This window comes from Cercospora kikuchii, assembly GCF_019650295.1.
Source record: "Cercospora kikuchii DNA, contig_00009, whole genome shotgun sequence".
NCBI lineage: Eukaryota > Fungi > Ascomycota > Dothideomycetes > Mycosphaerellales > Mycosphaerellaceae > Cercospora > Cercospora kikuchii.
In genome coordinates, this window is record NW_025408590.1 from 1936073 (window position 1) to 1957819 (window position 21747).

Consider the following 21747-nt stretch of genomic DNA (forward strand, 5'->3'; position numbering starts at 1 on the left):
AAGCAGCAAGAGATTCTTGAGATTCATTTTGGGTAGAGTCGGTATTAGAAGTGGTCTTGAGTGGCTGGAGTTGTGGATTTTGAACTTCTGTTTTCGTACGGTCGCGAGAGGAATCTTTGGTAGAAGTGATCGAAGGCGGATCGAGTTGGATAGTACAGAAGACGCGAACCTGTACAGGGGCTTGTAGCATTTGTGTGCCGTCAAGCAAGACAGGTGGCAGAGTGGCAAAGTCAAAATTTCTGTCATCGTGTGGCCTCGCAGAATTTTGCGGTCCACGAGTCAATACGTCCTGCTACGATTCTTTTCGTGATTGAGGCCGCCGTCCCGAGACTCAGTCCGTGTCATAGCCCACGAGCGAGAGTGCTAACAGTCTTCCACCAAAGCCATATACGTGAAACCACTCAAGGCCACCTCGAGAGGATGTTCCTTACATGTATGGAAGATGAAGAGATTTATTTTCCCCGGACTAGACTTGATCTGATCTATTGGATGGTCCCGTCGAATCTATCTCTTACAACAAGAGTAGCCTTCTGAGGGAAGCCCCGTGACCTTCATAGGCATAGATCAACCTCGACATAGAGAGACGACGTGAATTCAGGTTTCATCTTTGGTCATCCCTCCATGTCTGTGATACATTGCACGAGTTTTGTCGAATTAGCGCCGTGAGTATTCACATACCTTTCTCCTGACTTTCGAAGAGGACGGAGCTGCTGGGGCTCCGGGCAGAAGACTCAGCTTTGTGAGCTCCATCGTTGGGAGTGTCGACTCTTGCGGCTTCGAATTTGGATGCCTTCCAGGGGAGAACCAATTGAACTGGGAGTGAGAGTGCTTTGTTGATGACTCTCGAATCATGACATGTGGCAGGCGCGCCAGGCTGGAATTTTGGTCATCGCGTGAGCTCGCAAGGTTTTGGACGCAGCGGACCTTTGCATAAAACGCACAGAATCTTGGGGATTGCAAAGCTTCTCTGCGTGCTACTGCATAGCGAGGCCAATTCTATTGAGGCAGACAGGCTCTACTACCCTCGCTGAGGAGTCGCAACTGCATCTACACCCAACCTCTGCTCTGTCTTCAATCTTGCTTATTCCCATGCCCCTAATATCTGGTGGAACAGCGAAGCCTCTTTGCTTCTCCTCTGGCGTGCTCTGGAAGGTACAGTACTGCAATCCATCATGAATGTACCCCAGATCGGAGAAATGGTGCAATTCTTGAGGTTCGAGCAACATAGCAGCAGCGAGTGAATGTACCGCTGCATCTCCCCACCTCTCGTAATAGAAGCCACCGTCTCTGTCCAGGTATTCGAAGAGTTTGCGGTATCCGTCGGAGCGGAAGAAGTCCATATCTGCGATTTCGAAATTACTCCAGAAGTGGCACATGTTCCACAAGTCTCCTTTGCCGTCTCGATTCCGCAGCCATGCGAGTATCCAGCGGAATGGCCAGGGCATATACGATGCGTCAATCATTGCTACCCACAAAGGGGTTGTCCAAATGCCCTGGCTAGCTTTGTAATCGGAGAACTTCCGGAAAAGGGAAGCCACTGTTTGTCCACGTTCCCAGAGCGCCATGTTGTAGCCATACTTCTTCTTGTGGGTCTGCATGGCAACGAAGGGATCGTAAGTCAAGGCGCAGGTGAAACGGATGTCGGGTTCGACTCGCCAATAGTACTTGTATGGGAGCAGAGCAGGATGGTCGAAGAAGAAACTGAGAACCGTAAGTCACAACCGCAGGAAGAAATGATAAGACATACCCCGATTGAAAACGACACATGTGGCGATAGCTCTCAGAGCCACCATATTGGATACCCTGCTGTTCCATGAAGTGCATCTTGGACTTCGCTTTGTCCTGATCAATCCACTCCGGATACCCCCACATGTCCTTCGGAATTTGTTCGAACCTCACATCGATTCCCTCGCCCACGGCATGAGCGACGTTCTCCTTGAACTCATCGCTCCATTCCACATCATTCAGAAAGACCCAAGGATAGCCGAAGTGATCATTGAATTGTTCTTGGACGCTTCGTACGCTGGCCATGGCGCCATGGACTTCGAAATTTCGGGCCAACATTACCAACACGGCGGAGGCTCGTTCGGTAGCATTCAGCACGGGGTCTTGACAGCCTGTGTAGAATGGCCCGTCCAGTGACTCAGCTGGACGCGTGATGGCATGATTTCGTACGTGAAGTCCGACTTCCAGCAGTAGCAGGAATGCGATTATTCCAGTCAATTTTCCCCAGTGCAAACTGGCTGTACGGTACCAGGCGCGTAGATGGCTGCGAGCAATGCCGAGTATCGAGAGCAGCATGATACGCGTCTATGCCATACTGTCCGAATGAACGAATCTCAAGGCAAATGTGTTGTTGATCAACATTCCGCATGTCCAGGCAACTCGATTCTTTCCATGAATGTGCATACAATGACCGACGAATGAAAGCGGTCGGCCATGCTTTGTGACGCATTTAGGCTTTGGTAGAAATGACGCCGTGCATGAAGCTACAGTAGCGCCGGGGCCCACAGTGGCAGATCAGACTTGGCGATCCGCCTAGTGGGTCGGCTCGCCTGACGATTTTGTGGAATCACAGTGAGATGAAACTCAAGCGCAACGTGGGATGTCAGACAGAGCATCTGAATGGTCGGCCAACGCAAGGAGGATGCAGACAGTTGGAAGGATCCCCTAGCTTGAAGGATTCCCTAGGGTGCCCAGATTAAGCTCTTGGCCTATGACACGCACACCTCCACCAACATCCTACGCGCCAAGGCGGAGATGGGTCCACGTTGCTGTATCATTGCCGTGCGTCCATTCGCGGGGCTGTGCCCTTGCATTCCTCTCATCGTCAAATGCGTTTTACGCGTTCTCTCTGCTTTTTCGCTCTCCAATGCGGACCAATTGGCTGGAGGATGTCGAAGCTGCCTCTGCGGTAGCCGGGGCTGCCGTGTTGTGCTCGGTCTTCGCACAGCGTTCATTCACTCAGCACTCGGTACTTACTTCCGAGATTGTATGCTGGAGCCTACTTCCTATTTTGCTCACTGCGGGCGAAACACCGGGTAGTACTATTCCGACACTCTCTGACTACTCCAATATCCGGGGGAAATCTGTGTGGGCCATTGCGGCATGCCTCACCATCGCATGCGCGTATGAAGAGGAGAATGGCCTGGCAGAGTTTTTGGTGAGTAGCACTTTCGAAACGAGGGAAGTGTACTCATGAACTGACGACGACAAGCCGCTATTGACTCCACTGTTGGTCATTGCTCAGACATGTCTCCAGTCAGAGCTTCCCGCGTTGCGAACCTCTTGCCCTGGCTTTTTGTCTCCCCTTCTTTGGGGAAGTAGCTTGTCAGCTTTGGTAGTCACCTTGTCCTCATCGAAATGGGGCTTTGGTGGCTCACTGTTATCCCTGTTTGCAGTGCTGCCAATGCTAATAGTCTACATTGCCTTTCTGCCAAAGGACGGTCCAGCACCGCGACAACTTCCACCAATTGTGGAAAACCATGATAGAATCGCGACTGATCTCTGCTGGAGGGTCGTGGTTCTGTTGACTGTCGCCAAGGTTGTCCAAGTACTTATATTTGGTCTCGGCAAAATCTACTGCATACAAGCGCTGCTGGTCGGCGTGGCAAAGGCTTTGTCGTGGTTCTTCCTACTTCGTACGGTACGTAGCCACATTCCCCAAGCTCACGGTTAGTGCTGATAAGTCTCTCAAGAGGCGACATGTTCCATGGTGCATTGCTCCTGCAACGCGGACCTTCAGCGTGATTGCTGCTTATGATCCGTACAAACTATCTTCAGGGACTTCTGCTCTGTTCAACGTTGTAGCCTCGGCCCTCGCTCTGGCTCAAGTCATCCATATCCTTCCAGATCGGACGAAGTCCAAACCCTATTTGTGGGTCTTGGTTCTTGCATCACTGGCGCCCTATCTAGCGAACCTCTCGGCGATTCGTACTTCGCAGGCTGCAATACAGCATGCATTCAGTGTTGCCCTCGAGCATCCTGTTGAAATTCTCGTCAACGATGCAAGAACGTCCTTTGACAGCCTCGTTCAGCGACAATCTAAGAGCTACGCAGCTGCCCATGATGAATATCGACGGAGATACGGCATGGAGCCACCGGATGGCTTTGAGCAGTGGTACGACTTTGCAACAACACATCAGTCGCCTATCATCGACGACTTCGACACCATATACAACTCTGTCTCTCCGTTCTGGCGCTTAAGCGGCATCGAAGTCTTGAAGATCATGCAGGAAGTCCAGTCCACAGCCGGGAGCGATGTATGGTCCTGCATGGTCTCCAGCACGGGATCAAAGACCCATTGCCAGCACCCTTTCCGCAAGTTCGACAGGAACATACAATACTCGTTTGAGAAATTGTTGGGAGGCTTGCCTGTCAAGATTCCCGACGTGAAATTTCTGGTCAATCATCTTGATGAGCCACGGGCGCTTGTCCCACCTCAGACGCCTGGAACTAGCAATCATGGGCACGACAAGTTTACTCTGAAAGACTTGTCACACCGGTCTACATGGGATGCAATCACCAAGAGTTGTGTATCCTCACGACGGCATAACTCAAGGGCCCCCACAGAATCTGCGAAAGAAGTTTCTCCGCTTCCCTTCGTGACGAATGTGTCGTCAGCTATGGATCTATGTCTACATGCAGAGTACCGCGATTCGCACGGTCTCTTTACACACCCAACGTCGTTCCGACCATTCGAAGGTTTAATACCAATCTTTTCAACTGGCTCGCCCTCAACCATGGGCGATATCCTCTACCCCAGTCCGGCATACCTGGAAGCTGAATTTCAATACGACGAAGCACATGACGCCAAGTGGGAGAAGAAGACGAACAATCTGTACTGGGTTGGTTCGACCACTGGCGGCTACGCTTCTGATGACCAGTGGAAGAGCCTTCATCGCCAGAGATTCGTTGCTCTGGCGCAGAACCTCGAAAACAAGCAGCATACATACTTGCGAGACGTAGGAGGTGTCGTGACCAGCGTAGCGTCGAAGTTTCTGAATGCCAGATTGTTCGATGTCGCTTTCACCAGAGTTTTCCAATGTCCGTGGAAATTCTGCAGAGAGCAAAAGGCTTACTTCCGGACCAAACCTTGGACCGACAAATACCAGGCTTTTCGCTCACGCTTGACATTCGACATGGATGGCAACGGCATCAGCGGGAGATATTACCAGCTCCTAGCTTCGAAGTCGGTAGTCATGAAGCAGACACTTCTTCGGGAGTGGCATGATGATCGTTTGGTGCCTTGGGCTCATTATGTGCCCGTCAGTCAAGGGCTGGAAGAGCTACCGGAGTTGGTATCTTATCTCACGACAAGTGAGAGAGGACAGCGGAAGGCAAGAGAAATTGCAGATCTTGGTCGAGAGTGGCACTCCAAAGCATTTCGAGAAGTTGATCTTAGTATTTATGTTTACCGATTGTTGTTGGAGATGGCAAGGCTGCAGGACCCAAAACGGCAAGCGGTGCATATCCCGAAATGATATACTTGTCTTTCTCGCTCTTGTAGTTGGGAAACTCCCACACCTCAAGACACCTGAGCATGATGCCAGGCTCCTGATGGGCTTGGTATCACAGGCTAGATGATGGAATCGAATCGTGGTAAGCGCCTTGGGTGGCTCGCCACGGTTCCGATACAAGGCAAGAAAGGACACACGGTGCACAAAGGTCACTACTGATATTCTCGCAGTGTCATCATTTCACTCAAAACATAAGGAGAGCAACTCTTGGTGACAAGTAATGCGCGACTCGAAACTCTCTGCACATCTGGAGGCAGCGACAATGAACCCAGACGAGAGAGTGTTGACAAGTGGTTTGACACCTTGCTCGAAAACCGAAACCAACCAATTGGCGGAAGTTGTAGCTGGGCTACTGATCGATTCATCATCTACGAACTGATCACAAGTTACATCGTATTCCTATGAGACCTCAACATGTCTCCAGCCTCGATCGATATCACTCCGCAATTATCTGGACCGGCATATGTCAGTGTGGGCGTGTGCTGGCGATGGCGTTCGGTACTCACCAGTCCATTTCTCATTCATGGCCATTTAGCAGCCAGATGGGCAGTCACAGTCGCTGTCGAATCCACCTTCACTGCAGCAAGATGCAAAAGTAGAGAGGCGCTCGGAGATGGAGGCGGCCTGGCAATCTTGCTGATCTGGGATGTAGTTGCCCTGAAGTTGGGCGCAGCAGGACTCAGTGGCGAGTCTGTCGTTGGAGCACTTGCATGCGTTGGCGGTGAGGCCGAATAGAGCGATGATGGCGACGGTGAAGAACTGCATGTTGGCGGTGCCGGTGCTGGTGGAGCGTGAATTGATGGTGTGTTGATTTATTTGACTGTGAAGAGTTGATGATTTTGGGATTCTGTCTTTGTGGAGAGAGGACTGCGACTATATACGTCTTCTTTGTTGGGGTCTTCGTGTTCCCTCTCTTCTGTTTCAACACTGTTCCATCGTCCTCTGACACCTTTCGTTGATACCTTCATCATCGCTATGCATTCATCCCCGATCACTACTTTGCCAAGAATATGCAGCGTGTCGTGGTCCGCGATTCGCCAATGACATTCCCGAGAATCCTTCCTGGTATGATGACGGAGATCTTCACGCAGTTCTGAGCTGAAGTACACGTGCAACTGAAGCACACGTGCAATGCTAATCTCTAAGTTGAGGCTCGGGGACTGACATTCCCTACATCCTACGATCGTCATTCAGCTTCGCAGTCTACGCTAGGGTCTTGGTATCACGAGCAAAGCTGCCATCGCGCGTCGGGAGCTGTTGAAGATAATCATGCTGATCTCATATTACCCACTTGCATGCCCGAGACTGCTGTCATTCAGCTAGAACAATGCCTCACCAGGCGATGTTGAGATGTTGAAACGAGCACGAAGCCCGACTGGAGCGTCGCCGATGCTACCGTAGATCATCATTGGCACCCATCATCGTCATGCCTAGCAAAGGTTGGGACACCGAGAATAGTATCACGAGCATTCAGATTGTATGAAGCAGTTGGTACAAAAGGCGGGCCTCAAACCGACCAAAGAACAATTATCATCCTACTCATCACAAACACTTCAAGACTTCCAACTACTTTCCAACACACCACAAATCAATCCATCAACATGCAGTTCTTCAATGCCATCATCCTCGCCTCTATGGCTCTCACTGCCACCGCCTGCAAGTGTGTCCAAGGCGGCACCAACGACGAGGCCACCCGAGTCTGCTGTGGCTCCCTCGGCGGACGCTACGAGGGCAACGACTGTGTTGCAGACACCATCTCCGAAAAGCTCTCAAACTTCCGCTCGTGCTGCATGAACCAAGACCCCAACGGCCAACTCACTTCAGACTGCGACTTTCCGACCAAGAGGGACGATGCGTCTGCGGCCGTCAAGAAGCGTGCTCCCGTTGTCAAGGAGATTAAGAGTGCTGGAGCTATCATGACTGTCGTGGCATAAATGCCTCGAATGATGGTACGTTGGAAGACGGAAGATCCCCTCTGGCCATAGCTGATCGCCAACAGAGTTGCAAAGACAAGCGAATGCGAATGCCGAAATCGTGAACAGGATGTGATGGAGAGCATCCAGTGAAATTGCCAGGAATATTGCAGTAGATATCAGGCACCACGTCGAAGATAGCACAATACTCAACGCCTTCTGTTCATTTGAAGCATAGCACTTCTTCGAATCTTGCCCCATTCATCTTTGTTTGTATTACGTGCAGTGAATGCAGACGTTGGGTGCACGAAGGATGAGAAGGATCTCTAGCCTTCATAACGGTTTACAGGCAGTCGGAGAGGTTGGTGTCATTGGGAGATGGCATTGTCCAATAGATCAATCGAACTTTCGTCCCATAGCACAAGAATCTGGAGATATCTGAGCGTTGATAATCACTGGCGACGACCAAAGACACACTTTGCGGATGATCGTGGCTGTCAGCTTCGTAATTGCATTAAATTTGTGCCATTGTGCGGCGCTCTGGCAAACGCTCGCAGTTGCTCGGTACCCAGCGATCCGATATCGAAGAGTGCATTCCGGGAGCGCGCGGAGAGGTCTTGGCTTCACAAAGGAGCAGAGATTGTCGCTCACCTCTTTAGAATAGAAAGGGCAGTGGAACTCGGGAAGAGGTCGGTACCGGCCGGTGTAGGACTTCTCAGCTCAGTACTGGAATTCGGGCCCGAGGCCTCTTAGTAATCGCATAGGGCCACTCCGTCTGCCTTAGGGCTTACGGGCAAGAAGATCTCTCTCGGCCAACGACGACCTACAAGAGGTAGGGCAGACTTCGTATTATAGCGTGCGGTTGGCCGAAGGAACGATGCACGATCTTCTCCAGTAGGCTGGCAGCCATTGGCACGTGTAGGCACGAGGAGTTCAAGGGATCTACGCACTGGAGGCGTTCTTGTTGGATGCTGCGAACTGATGTGTAGTCCACTTCGGGACACAAAAGAAGAACGTACCGAGGCTAAGTCTTCTTGGAAAAAAGCTCTCATCAGACTTCGATGGCAAGAAACCATCACAAGGCAAGACTGCTAAGCCTCCGTGTAGCAGACGTCACAGCAGCATCATTCATTCCTCCGCCAATGCAATGTAGTAGACGGAGCCGCCGAGCTTCCTTCGTCCCCGTGAGACCAACACAGGAGAGCAACGGAGCCTAAATCCACCCGACTTCGTTCGCAGCTAGTGGCCAACGGAGTCTGGTCCGGGCGGCAATTGCGTGGGGTGGGAGGCCTTAAAACCAAAAAGGATAGCGGTCCATTTCTTTACGGCACTGATGTTCAAGTTTCCGGGTCGATCGACACACCTTACGCAGCCAAGGCCGGGCTTCATGTGTCTAGTGTCCTTCGCTCCTTGGCATGAATGTTGGATGACTAGTGCAATATAATGTTTGTAGCGCCATGGCATGATGAACAAGGCGCAGTATCGAATCATGTCGTTGTTTTTGTGAGCTTTTGTTAGCTGCGACAGACGATCTTTGCTGGCGGAGTCGACCCACAGCATGACCTGCCTATATAGGATCTGATTGCGAGGTAGACAGCGTTCAAGAGAACGCCTCATAATGTCTGGCAGAATGCATTTGTAGGCGACGGGAGGTTCCAGACTTAGCCACGACCAGATTCCAGTGCTCGTCAGATTCCTTTGCACTGTATCACGACATGTCACACCATTCACTTGCATCATTGAACAAGTCTGGCATTGTCCGACAATCTTGCGACGCCTGCGGCCAATCTCACGTCCGCTGCCAGCCTCGGGACGGCAGAGCATGTGTTCGCTGCCATGAGAAGGGCATGAATTGCAACTATTCTATCAGCAGACGAGGCCCGCCAAAGCCCCCTCAATCATCATGTAAGGTCTGCGCCACATCTCTATTGACCATGTTTGGATTGTTGACTGATAGGTAACAGATGCAGCTTCACATGAGAATGGTGGCTTGCAACTATCCAGGAACGCCCATGAGGCGTTCGAGCAGTACATGTCGGCACCGGACGCCACTGATTACTTGCCGCAATCCTCCAACAGCCCCCATGATTCTGTCTTCAGCCCTTCCGTTTCGCTAGAGCAATTCATCAACTGGAACCTCCCCAACTTCGCCGGTGGAGAGGGTAGCCAACGCAGCACGGCAAGCACAGATCCCATGGAATGTACAGTTCTTCAAGATCCTCCCCCATCAAACGCGTCGACTGGAATGGCACCTTCTCCAAGCCCGGCGATTATGCGTTGGAATTTTGACCAACCCAGCCAGAAGAGGCACCCGTCACAAGCACTATGCGCCTCATGCTCTGACAGAAGTGCTAAGCTTTCACTACACGCATCACATAGCTTTTGGCCATTGGCGACACAATCGGCTCACAATTCCGAATCGACAATGTCAATAGGCATGGACGATCTGCTGGCCATCAACAGGGACACCATTGAGAACATCTCCGGAATTCTAGACTGTACATGCTCACAGAACATATTACTGTTTGAGAAATGCTCCACGAGCATAGGGCGGGTAATCGACTGGTACGCTGGAGCATTTCTTGGCCACGACATGGTCATTGCTGCGACTGTACGAATTGGCTCGTACGTTGTCAGCTCGCCCGAGAGTCGCAATCAGGCGTCCGCAATTGTATTGTCGGAAATGCACAATTTATTACTACCACTGCTGGATCGGCTTGGCACGGTATACCAAAGACATCAAAGCATGCATGGCCCTCAGGCCGCCGGCGTTGGAGATCCTAAATGCCATTGGGCTAGAGTTAATTCTTTTTTCTGCTCGATAAGACGGAGTGCTCAGGCGACTGTATAGTTTGCACCTTACAATACTATATACAAAGATTTTAATCACAGTAATAGTGACGAATCACGAACAGGTCGTACAAGTTCTATTTACCTGCGGAATGAATTTTGTGCATATCTCAGGTCTATTCCAGACTTAGCTCTTTCTAAGTAATTGTGACCGGTCCTGACACATCGCCTGGAATCAGAAAGAGCAGATGGCGAGGAGAGTTATCTCAGACACGACGGCATTCCCGGCGTAGCAATTTCTCTTACATTCAATGCCATCTATCTATCTTCTGAGCAACTCAGTCTTGTAAGAAAACATCAAATTACAATTCATAGCCCCTCGTCTATTCTACCCATCTCATGGGCTACATTTCGCACCTCAGTACCACCACATCCTTCAGAGAGCTGTGCCGATGATGCGAGCAAGCTTCGAAGCGCCATGCCGCATCATACTGAAATGATGCTCATCCTCAATCGTGCGAACGTTGACCTCATGATCGTGTAATAGCTGCGCCCACTTTCCTGCCCCGAAATCAGTCCTTCGCTGCGTGAGAAACTGAATGCCTTCCATCTCCGAGAGACTGAATTGTTTCGTGTCTGGCAGACCTGGGTATTTCTGATCGTCAAACGCGCAGGCTCCAGCCCAGATTATTGTCACAGAAGTTCGAGAGCCCTCGACCGAAAGAGGCAGGGGCTTGGCGTGGTACTCGTGGAGCAGCTCGATAGTCGCATGGAAATGCGGTATGAGCCATTGCGGTGGAACGGGCGCCACAATTGCAGGTGATCGTCGTTCGTTCATCTCAGACTCAAAGATACCAATCTTGGAGCAGTGATCAAAGAACTCCTGGGGCAACCTGTCAAGTCCATGTGCAGGAGAAGGTGAGTCGATCAAGATGAGACTGGCGACCTCTTCGTTTGCTGCCAGCAATCTGGACGCAAGGGCATAGGCGAGGACACCGCCAGCAGACCACCCGCCTAAATGATAAGGGCCAGCAGGCTGTCGTTGGCGTAGGGCGGCGAGGTAAGTTTCTAGCAAAGCGTCCAGTGATGTTCCTTGCATCAAATGCGGTTTTCTGGACACATGGTCAGCTATGATCGGAATCGGAGACATCCAGCAAAAGTCGAACATACCTCATGAAAGGAGAGTCGAATGCTACGACAGCCCAAGATTGAGAAATCGATGGAAGTTTCATATATGATGTCGCTGAGCCGCCGCCATCAGGAAACAGGAACAATCGCTGAGTAGATGTCTCCATGTTGCCTGCGTACGTCAGTGTCTGCAATGTGCGCATCGTGCAAGCTGTAAACGTACCCTGAATTATGTATGAAGCCGCGGTCTGCGGCTCAATTGTTGCATTCCACGGCTTTTCGCCGAGTATGACTTCCGGAGGTGTCAACGGGGTCTCGAGAGGTGAAAACTCTGACAGTGGCCACGATGACTTTGAGGAAGAATTGTCCGAAGGCGATTCCGAGACGGTGTCATCGGTTTGATCATCAACATTTTCAGCCAACTCCATGATCCGGGCTCTCAAGCAGCCCAGAGTATCGCACTCGGCGTACAATGAGACATGCGGAAGATTTATATCCAGTTCTTCTCGCAATCGACTTGCTATGACGAGCGATAGGAGAGAATCAACGCCAAGATCCGTCAGACTGGTGCTATCCAACAAATCTTGCACTAGAGTTCCTGCTTCTTGAGAGATGATCTGAAGTATCGTAGGCCAGATGATGTCCGCTGGGACCGGGGCGAGCTGGCTACTTGTATCCAGGTCGTTCATTTTTGAAGAAGGGTTCAATCCGCTCATGTAGGTGCGAAGGGCACCTACACTGCCCAGCTCTAGGAAGATCGAGTTGCTGAGTTCAATTGCCAGCTCGCTCCGAACTCTGCTGACGATGAGAAGAGAAAGCAAGGAGTCTACGCCCAGATCATCGAAGCCTCGACCATCGATCAGTTCTTGCAGAGGGACGCCACTCTCTGAAGAGATGATTGCCAGCACAGCGTCAAAAGAAGGCACCTGTCGCGTCAGGTGGGTAGCAACCATCTCAGCTTGCACTGTCCTGGCAGCAATATTGGAGGATCTTTTCAGCTTGACGATGCCACATGCTTCTGCCGCCTTTGCATGAGCGGTGTTGACAATGTACTCCATGAGTCTTCTAGGTACTCGTTGAAGCTGAACATGATCAGTACTCGTCCAATATATGCAGCCCGAAGCTTTTACTTACCGCAATCCCAGCGAACTTGGCGACAAGTTGATCTCCATCGAATATTGCGACATCACCCGTCCACAGCTTATCAGAGCCTTCGACCATGTTTACATGGCTTCGATAGCTCTTCCTGGGATCGATGTGGTTGAAGATTTGTAAAGACCGCCTGCAATGTGTTAGTCTGAAAATAGCGTGCTCGTCAGCGAGACGGTCTTACCAGCCATGATTGACGTAGATCTCATCGTTCAAGTCAGTGCCTTCGTTCGCCTATGATTATGGTTAGCCGTGGTTTTGCAGACTAGGATGAGTGCAGAACATACATTCATCACGAAGCCTCCGAGTTGAGACAGAGCGTCGATACAAGCTGGATGAGTGTCGAAGTCGCCATCAAGAAGCTCGGGATTCTTGAATTCAATCTTCCCTGTCGCCTCCAGTGCAGTATTGTCCAGGACTATTTCGGTAAGTCCACGATAGTCATTGTGGAAATCTGCCACCGGTGCTACCATCTTGTAGATCATGGACTTGCTGAACCGATATGTCTCGCTGTTCGAAGCTTCAATCTGCTTGTGGAGTGCTGCTACGCGGGCTAAGACGTCGGGCAAAGACCTTGTTGCCAGATCGTATGCGGTACCAGAATCGTGGAATTGAATGATGCAATGAGCATGCTGCTCGGGCTCCTTGGAGGACTCAGTCAAACTTGAGAACACGCAGCGAGCGGTCCTGCTTGTTCGATCAACCGCGACTTCTGTTCGCAGTATCTGGGAACGGCCGCCAGAAATTGCGACCAGAGCACTTTTGATGTCCATCTCAGCGACTTCCACCACAGAGTTGGGCTCCATAAAGACATGCTGCTTCAGATGCTGCCCTAACGCCAAGGCGATGTCTGCATACACCGATGGAGTGCAAAGCGGGACCCCGTAGACTTTATGACCTTGTACAACGGCGTCCATATCTTTCCGATTGAGATTGGATTCCACAGTCAACTTCCCGGCTGAAGTGTGTATTGTGTCAGTCACGACCTTATGGATTGTCGAGCTGAGCCGCAATGGTACATCGGGCGGCGCTGCAGCATCACCCTTGCGAAGTGACCAGTCATTGGTATATTGTATCCAGTGCTCACGAAGGTCCCAATGGTAGGCGGGAAGAGGTATCGTCCCAAGACCTGGACTGAAGATTTGATGATACCCGTTCCAGTTGATGTTGGCTCCTTTCCCGCACAGTGCGGCCAATGCAATCGACAAGGGCCTGGTGACGTCTTCGCCCTGCCGCATGGAGACGAATGTCTCTGTCGAAGATCCAAGAATTTCTTTGACCATGTTTACTGTTACAGCCCCCGATCCAATTTCTATGCAGATTGTCCGCTCGTCGATAAGGTTCTGCCTTCGTGCTGCCCCCAAGGCTTGTTGCATCTGCACAGGCTCACGACAGTGGGCCACTGCAAAATCGCTGGAGAAGTCTGTGGGTATACCAGCAAACGTCGGGGAGATGACAGGCAGCTTCTTGTTGACGAAGTGAACGTTGCCAGACAGAGTATCCAAATCTTCCAATATCGGGTCGACTTGGGAAGTGTGGAAGGCGTACGGAAGTGGAAGTTCTGTCGATCGGATGCCCTGCTCTTGCAATCTAGCATGCACCTGCTGAAGTTGATCTTTCGTTCCACCAAGGACGACACTTCTCCTTCCGTTGATGCAGGCTATCTCATACCTTAGACCGGAGGTATGTAGTAGAGCCGCAATGTCGGTGCTTGACAACCTTACAACGAGCATGGCGTGGCTGTCAGGGGTACAGCGTTGCTGCATTAAAGCGGCTCGGTTCCCGACGAGGTATATGACATCGGACTGAGAAAGCACACCGGCAGCGTACAGCGAAGGATATTCTCCAAGGCTGTGGCCCACCACGATCGTAGGCTCAATGCCGAATGATCGCCACAATCGAACAAGAGCCATCTGCAGACAGACTGCTGCCAGTTGCAGTGTTTGTGGAGTTGCAGCATCCCAGGATTTGTCATCTTTGAATAGTGCCAGTATTGCAGGAAACTCCATCCTAAGACAGATTCTGTTGTAAACCTCAATGTCTTTCCGGAAACCAGGTACCCGTTGAAAGAATTCTATGGCCATACGAGGAAACTCGGATCCCTGACCAGCAAAAGCGAACAAGATCTTCGGTGGAGACATGCGCCTGTTGTCTGCAATTTTATCCAAAGACAATCGCAACTGATGTTCGATATCACGTAGGTTTGATCCAGCGACCGCAATACGCAGTGAGTGATGACTCCGGCGTGCAGTGGTGGTATACGCCAGCTTAGGGAGGATAGATGTATCCGAAATCTTCTGCTGTCCGATCCAAGCTATTGTTGCGAGCACATTTTGACGAAGAGAGACAGGAGTCTTGGCAGATATGACAATAGAGTGATGAAACTGGGGGAATGCAATAAGTGCCGTCGATATCAAGGGTGGGTCCTCAAGGATGAGTGCTGTATTGCCCCCGGCAGCAGAGAAGTTGTTCACCAGCATTCTTCTCGATCCTCCGTCTGGTCGTGTCCAGCTGACCCCGTCGGTTGCAATTCGAACACTGTGGGACGCAAGATCTGGCAACTTAGGATTGATGCTAGTCTTGATGCCGCAATGAGGGGGAATAGTATTATGCTTAAGCATCAAAAGGGCTTTTGCGAGACTTGTGATGCCAGCAGCTGCCTCTCCATGGCCGACATTAGCTTTTGCTGAGCCGATGTAGAGTGGCTCTCGGGAAGATCGGGCACCCTGAGGAGCGAGGCTTGCCAGGACAGAATTGGTTTCAGCTATGTCACCAGCCTAGTGTGTGAAAAAGTCAGTAAGGGAAATTGCTGTAGAGATTCCGTGAATGCTGACCTGCGTCCCTGTTCCGTGCATCTCAGCGTAGCCGATGCTACGACCAGACACTCCGGCCTCTCGAAGCACTTGATCGATTAGCTCCCGCTGAGCGCCCACATGTGGCCGAGTGATCGATTCTGCTTCTGCAGAGTGGTTGGTGGCTACTGAAAGAATACAGGCCTGGATCGGATCGTGATCTATGAGCGTAGTATTAGAATAGCCTTGACAAAAGTTTACTTTACTTACCAATCACAGCGTCCTCGAGCCGCTTGAGCACAACCACGGCTACTGCTTCTCCTCGACAGTAGCCGTCTGCAGTGGCATCAAAGGTCTTGCAATTTCCTGTACGAGACAAGAAATGACCTCTGTCTAGTCCGCAGTGCATGTCAGGATTGGTCAGAATATTGGTCCCGCCAACTACCGCCATATCGATCTCTTGACGCCACAGAGCATTACAAGCTAGCTGAATGGCTGTGAGGCTTGAACTGCATGCTGTATCGATTGAATAGCTTGGACCACTGAACTTGAAGTGATAGTTCAAACGGCCTGTATATCCTCGCGTCAGTCACTTGAATATAACAGAGATCTCCGTACTCACCTGGTATGAATGCTCTGTTGCCACCAGGTACGAAATATGCTGTAGTTGAGCAACACAATTAGCCTGTACTTTGGTGTCTGAATGAGCATGAACATGCTTACTGTCTACATTCTGCGCCGAATTCGTCTCCATCCAATCATTGGACGTCACTCCGAAGTAGACACCCACTCGATTATGCTGTGTACTTGGAGTGCGGCCAGGCACAACTCCTGCTTCTTCTAGCGCCTCTGTAGCACACATAAGTGCTATACGTTGAGCAGGGTCCATCTGAGGCGCCTCCCGGGGCGATACATGGAAGAACTTTGCATCGAAGGCAGAAGCATCTTCTAACCAGCAACCATAACCTGTGCCGCTGACATTCTTCTCCAGCGACGAGGACTTCGAAACATGAGTTCGGGCATCCCAGCGGGACTCTGGAACCTGCCGGTGGGTATCGATGCCGTGCAACAAGACGTCCCAGAAGGCATCCATGTTTCTCGCCCGCGGGAATCGACCAGAACAGCTCAATATGGCGATTTTCGATCGTGCTGCACTCCTCGGACGCTGTCGCTGTTGTAGTCTTTCCAAGAGAGTTTCCATGCTTTCAGCATTTCGGATTGTCAATGCATTGTGCAGGTTGGCACGAATTGCCGACTCCAGTCGCTCGGGTCCGCCAAGCGCAACAGGCTGGAGTGAGAATTGTGAGGAGGACCCCATTGAGCCTATGCAAAATGCTATAGCAGGACCCAACGTATCGTAGCGTACAGTCCGGAGTAGACAGTCCCTGACTGCTGATTGTAGAGCATATGTGAAAGTCTTCGCTGACACGATCTCGCCGGTAGCACTAGAGATGATCGGTATGCACAGCTTTTCATGTGTGAGACTAAGTCTTGGAGAGTGAGTGCCATTCGAGGCCTTATCAGAGCGAATGATCTGATCAACATCGCTCTCGGAATATAGATGGGCAGCGTGGTACGGTGCCTGTACCGGAAGCTCAACACTCGAAATGCCCAGCGGCGATAGTGTTGATAAGAAGTCGCGCAGCGTATGTGGCGCCGCCGAAACATTAACCTGATGTTGCGAGACGTAGGCAGAGATGTATGGCGTAGACGAGATTTGTTTCTGATACTACTCATTAGCAGTGCCTTGCCTCTTGCTTTGATTCCGGCTTACATCAAGATCATCCACTTGTTTGGTGATCGTTTCGACATCCTTCACCATAACGGCTGCGGTCCATGATGAATATTTTCCAGTCGATTCTCTGCAGTTCGCGATCCGACTGCCAACATCAGCTGCCAGATTGCCAACTCGGAAGGCCACTGCCACGCTTTCTTCTCCGAGGCAGAGCAGTTCTCCCACGTTGGTCGAGAAGCTGACCGCTGCGGCAGATATGAGTCCGGTGCAAACCCCAGTCAGACATGCTGTAGATGCGGTTGGGAAATGTCTGCACTCTGCTTGATAACCGTGACTTGCAAGGAAGGCTCCGATCTGTGTGAAGCAAGTCAAGGCCTGACATAGTCCTGGAGTCAATAAACCATCTCGCCAGTACGGTAGGAGGTCGAGGAGTTTGGCAAATTTCGGTGATTCTGCTCTCTGCTCAGGCCCCAATTCCGCCACCTCTTGTTGCAAGCGTCTTGTCACTCGATCCACAAAGTCTGTGAGTAGAACGTCGTCCCAATGGAGTAAGATCGACAGCAATGCGGTGGCATCGTAAGTCTGGTCTCCGAAGGCGTAGACCACGATGTGATTTGGTTCCATGGCGACCGAGCAACTTCTGCGCCGGAAACGAAACAACCTCAAAACGAAAGCTGAGTATAGTTTCTTGGGACAAGATGCAATCTGCAACTATATTCACACGTGATGGACCTGCCTCTTGCATCACGCGGCGCAACGTGCACGCCACGAGGGTCTGGCATTGCGTGTGGGAACTGTTGCACATCTCCTACAGGCGCTCGTCGGATCTCGATCAGATCCTCGTGCTTCTGCGAGTTGTTGGGAGTGGGAAGTAGTGCGTTTACGAGGCCCGATGGAGGCCCGATGAGTCTGGTATAGGATCCCCGAAGCTAGCATAGCTTGCCAAGCCTCTAAGCATTGCAGCGTGGTAAGGCCACCAGTGCCGCTATCCTCGATCCTTCGACCAGACATGACATGCACGTGAAGCGTGCCTGACGATCTTGGTCCCCTCCCTGGAAGCTGTAGAAGCTCCTCCAAAAATTTCGCTCCGAATTTGTCGAATGTGAGGTTCCAACATTGACTACTTACGTTCCCTCATCAGGCATGATGAACTGCAGTATGGATCAACAAGCCGTTGGCGACGCCCTGGTAGCAGTAATCGCTAGTGGCCATAGCCTACTTCACCAAATTCACCTGAATGATGCTTCGAGTCCCATCTCGATAGCTCGAAAGGCACTCATAGAAGATGCTTCACGGCTCATAGATCTCGTCAGCCAACAGCAAGAACATCCACGTAAGCTGGCAGCGAAGGTAGGCGATGGCGTATGACAAGAAAGTGGCTTCGGTGCTGACGAACTGATATTGATAGAAGTATAACGGATACGAGCTCGACCCGCAGATCAACGGAACGACAGTGCTCCAAAACGGAATAGCAGCGAGGCATGAGTGCAATGGCGATACTCCAACGCTGGGCACGAATATCACAAATAACACAATTGAGCCTGTCATCATCATCGGTGCCGGGATAGGAGGATTATGTCTTGCTCAAGGCTTGCAAAAAGCTGGTCGAGATTTCCTGGTGTTTGAGCGTGACGCCTCGTTACACGATCGGCTTCAAGGATACCGGCTGAAAATCGAACGCAATGGCGCTCAAGCACTTAAATCGACTTTGACAGAGACTTGCTTTCAGAAGTTTGAAGCAACATGCGCAATCACGACTTGCGGGCAGACTGACTACAACCCACTGAACGGCCAGATCACCAAGAGTCGAGCGGGCAGTGGGCTGGCTGGGCAGCAGGGCCTGGCCGCCACATATACCGTCGATCGAGGAGTATTTCGTTCGATACTCACGACCGGAATTTCTGACAAGATCACGTTTGACAAAGAGCTCCTCTCCTATGACGTGATCAATGAAGGACGCAGCATACTTGCAACGTTCAAAGACGGATCACGAATACAAGGAAGTTTCCTGGTAGGGGCTGATGGCATTCGATCCTCAGTGCGCAAAACAATGTTGCCCAAAATGAAATATGTCGACACTGGCGCCATGTGTATCTATGGAAAGACACCTATCACGCCATCACTCGAAGCAGAGATCCCATCGAAGGCGTTGAGGTGGATGACTACATTCGTGGACAGCGCACCACTGATACAGTCCGTGCTCATCGGAGACTCGCCACTGACACTACTATCAGAGCCTATAAGATGGTCGCCGGAGAGCAGAGCCCAGGGACAAATGCCAATAGACTACGTGTATTGGGCTATGGTTGGCCGCAAGGAGCTGTTCACGGACAGCAAAAGCACAAAGGCATATTCAGCATCCGAGGCATCAAAACTCAGCCTGGAAGTGACCAAAGAGTGGCACGACTCCATGAATGCGCTCATGAGGTCGCAAGACACCGAGCAATGCTCAGCTGTCCCCGTCGTATCCGCGACACCAGAGATCCCGGCTTGGCAGCCATCGGAGCGAGTGACTCTGGTAAGCATCGTTGCGCTCATCACTTGTCTCGTGCTGCAACAATACGCTGATCACCTTTGCCAGCTCGGCGATGCCATTCACGCCATGTCACCATGCGGAGGTAAGCAAGCCCGCGGGAATGATCGACAGCAAGCTGATGCCAAGACAGGTGTAGGTGCCAACACCGCGCTAGTAGACGCAGCTGAGCTGGCCAAGCTCTTCGGGGCCCCGAAGAGGACGGGATCTAGTGGTATCGATCCTACATCCATCTCCATTGGGGACTACGAAGCGTCAATGCGAGAGAGAGCTCGTGCTATGATCATGCGAAGTTTCGTCGGGTCCAAAAAATTATTTGATCAGCGTCCTTTCGGGGAGTGCCCCGCAGTGGAGTGGTAGTTGTAGCTCGCGATCAATCAACATGGTGGTGACATCGCTCTCACCTTGGTCAAAGGACCGAAGAGATAGCCTTTAGTGATAGCTTGCCCGTGTTCGAATAGAGCACATACAACGTAACTTGCTTGACCCTGCTCAGGTCACCCAAGGCCATCCTTTCAACGATCATGCATACCCGCAATGAAGATACTAGCCTTTATGAGCTTATTGCTACACTAGCTTGCAACGTGGGTGAAGTCAACAGCCACTTGCGGAAGCACAATCTACCCGGACTCTCGTATGGTGAGAGCCATCCCACACTGCCTGAGAATGCCGACTTCGCATCTTACGGCGAATCTCGAGCTGCTGCCATCGAGGCCGCTGAGAAGATCTTGTACACATTGAGAGGACCTCGTGAGGTTCTCTTCGATATTTCATTCCAGGTATGCGTCTGTGGTGTCCTCGCTGTTGCTTTCCACTGATCGACCACAGCATTGTGCATCAGCATCATTGCAAGTCATCCAGCATTACGATATCGCACATCACATCCCACTGCAGGGAAATACTACATATGCGAAAGTGGCCGAGAGTGTAGGCAAAGGCATTGAATCGTCGCTGGTTCAACGAGTAGTGCAACATGCTATCACATATGGACTGTTCCAAGAGAACGCTGCCGGCGAGGTCGGCCACAACAACACATCGGCCTTGCTCGTGGAGGATCCGGATCTCGAGGTAAAGAGCAATATCTTTCCACAAGACATCGTTTTCCTCTAACATTTCTCTTGCCTCAGGCATGGCTGTACCTTTGCACCAATGTAGCATACCCTGCCGGAGCACAGATTCCAAAGGCATTAGAGCTCTACGGTGCTAGTTCAGAAGCGGACGAAACAGCATATTCCGTCTCGATTGGCAGAAAGATCTCTCAGTTCCAGCGTTTCCGGGAACCGGACGGAAAGGCCTTGTACAGCATGTTTGGCAAAGCTATGAAAGGTATTTCAGCTGGAGGTGCATCCGGTATTAGCCACGTCGTTGATGGATATCCATGGCATCAATTCTCTACCACGACGGATCATCTCATCGTTGATGTAGGAGGAGGCATGGGACACGTTGCTATTGAGCTCGCCAAGACCAACGACACTCTACGCTTCGAAGTTCAAGACCTGCCAGAGACAGTTGAAAGCGCCGAAAAGCAGTGTCCACCGGAATTCAAGGACCGGATCAGTTTTCGAGCGCACAATTTCCTTGAGCAGCAACCGGATCACAAGGCGGCCAGTATCACCTACTTTGCAAGATTCATTTTGCACGACTGGAGCGATAAGTATGCTTCGCAGATACTGGGAGCTTTAGCGAGGAGCATGCGACCACAAGATCTTCTGATTGTCAATGAAGTCGTGATTCCTGAGCTGGGCAAATTACCTCGCGGGGTCGAGAGACGGTTACAGTGAGTGAGAGTTGTTATCAACATTGCAATACCATGCTGACGAAACTTGTCTCAACAGTGATCGAGACTTACTGATGCTCATGAATTTGAATGGACGCGAGCGTACCCTATCGGTATGGAAGCAACTGTTCGACTCTATCACGCCAGCTCTACGGCTACGAAAAATTTATCGGCCCACTGATGGCGAGCTGTCTTTGATCGAGCTTGGCTTGTGTGATGAGCAGTCACAACTCAATGGAGACCATTAAGCTTCTGGCCGTGTAGTCTCATATCAGATGACAGGGATGATCGTCATATACATGCCATCAAACTGATGTCTCTGCATAGAAGCAGAAAAGAGAGCAACTTTTGGTGATGATCCGCGCCTGCAGAGACGTGCACAAAGATTTGAACACCCCTGCCACAAACACG

The 21747-nt window shown here is 51.2% G+C and overlaps 6 protein-coding genes across 7 annotated transcripts; 4 read left to right on the forward strand and 2 right to left on the reverse strand.

Annotated features, from left to right (window-relative positions):
* Window positions 1-974: 974 nt before the first annotated feature.
* On the reverse strand, window positions 975-2301 carry CKM354_001286600 (uncharacterized protein; the record flags this gene model as incomplete). Its single annotated transcript, XM_044808399.1, has 2 exons — window positions 975-1701; window positions 1748-2301. 2 exons carry the CDS (start codon window positions 2299-2301, stop codon window positions 975-977), a joined length of 1281 nt encoding a protein of 426 aa, XP_044664334.1.
* A 571-nt stretch (window positions 2302-2872) lies between these two features.
* On the forward strand, window positions 2873-3327 carry CKM354_001286700 (uncharacterized protein; the record flags this gene model as incomplete). Its single annotated transcript, XM_044808400.1, has 3 exons — window positions 2873-3093; window positions 3138-3163; window positions 3218-3327. 3 exons carry the CDS (start codon window positions 2873-2875, stop codon window positions 3325-3327), a joined length of 357 nt encoding a protein of 118 aa, XP_044664335.1.
* Window positions 3328-3409: 82 nt separating this feature from the next.
* On the forward strand, window positions 3410-5483 carry CKM354_001286800 (uncharacterized protein; the record flags this gene model as incomplete). The annotated part of the gene is made up of 2 exons (XM_044808401.1): window positions 3410-3646; window positions 3699-5483. The coding sequence occupies 2 exons, from the start codon at window positions 3410-3412 to the stop codon at window positions 5481-5483; spliced, it is 2022 nt and encodes a 673-aa protein (XP_044664336.1).
* A 1637-nt stretch (window positions 5484-7120) lies between these two features.
* CKM354_001286900 (uncharacterized protein) lies at window positions 7121-7453 on the forward strand (the record flags this gene model as incomplete). Its single annotated transcript, XM_044808402.1, has 1 exon — window positions 7121-7453. The coding sequence occupies one exon, from the start codon at window positions 7121-7123 to the stop codon at window positions 7451-7453; it is 333 nt and encodes a 110-aa protein (XP_044664337.1).
* A 3205-nt stretch (window positions 7454-10658) lies between these two features.
* Window positions 10659-17650, reverse strand: CKM354_001287000 (uncharacterized protein; the record flags this gene model as incomplete). 2 transcript variants are annotated; one of them, XM_044808403.1, is made up of 11 exons in its annotated part: window positions 10659-11334; window positions 11393-11522; window positions 11574-12432; window positions 12485-12632; window positions 12684-12733; window positions 12787-15276; window positions 15334-15512; window positions 15562-15861; window positions 15914-15952; window positions 16015-17014; window positions 17066-17650. In XM_044808403.1, 11 exons carry the CDS (start codon window positions 17648-17650, stop codon window positions 10659-10661), a joined length of 6456 nt encoding a protein of 2151 aa, XP_044664338.1. The 2 variants fall into 2 exon arrangements, with proteins under 2 accessions (XP_044664338.1, XP_044664339.1); XM_044808404.1 differs by having other exon boundaries at window positions 16015-17020.
* Window positions 17651-18169: 519 nt separating this feature from the next.
* Window positions 18170-21584, forward strand: CKM354_001287100 (uncharacterized protein; the record flags this gene model as incomplete). The annotated part of the gene is made up of 8 exons (XM_044808405.1): window positions 18170-18376; window positions 18435-19544; window positions 19608-19644; window positions 19693-19915; window positions 20056-20338; window positions 20388-20627; window positions 20687-21336; window positions 21395-21584. 8 exons carry the CDS (start codon window positions 18170-18172, stop codon window positions 21582-21584), a joined length of 2940 nt encoding a protein of 979 aa, XP_044664340.1.
* Between the last annotated feature and the right edge of the window lie 163 nt (window positions 21585-21747).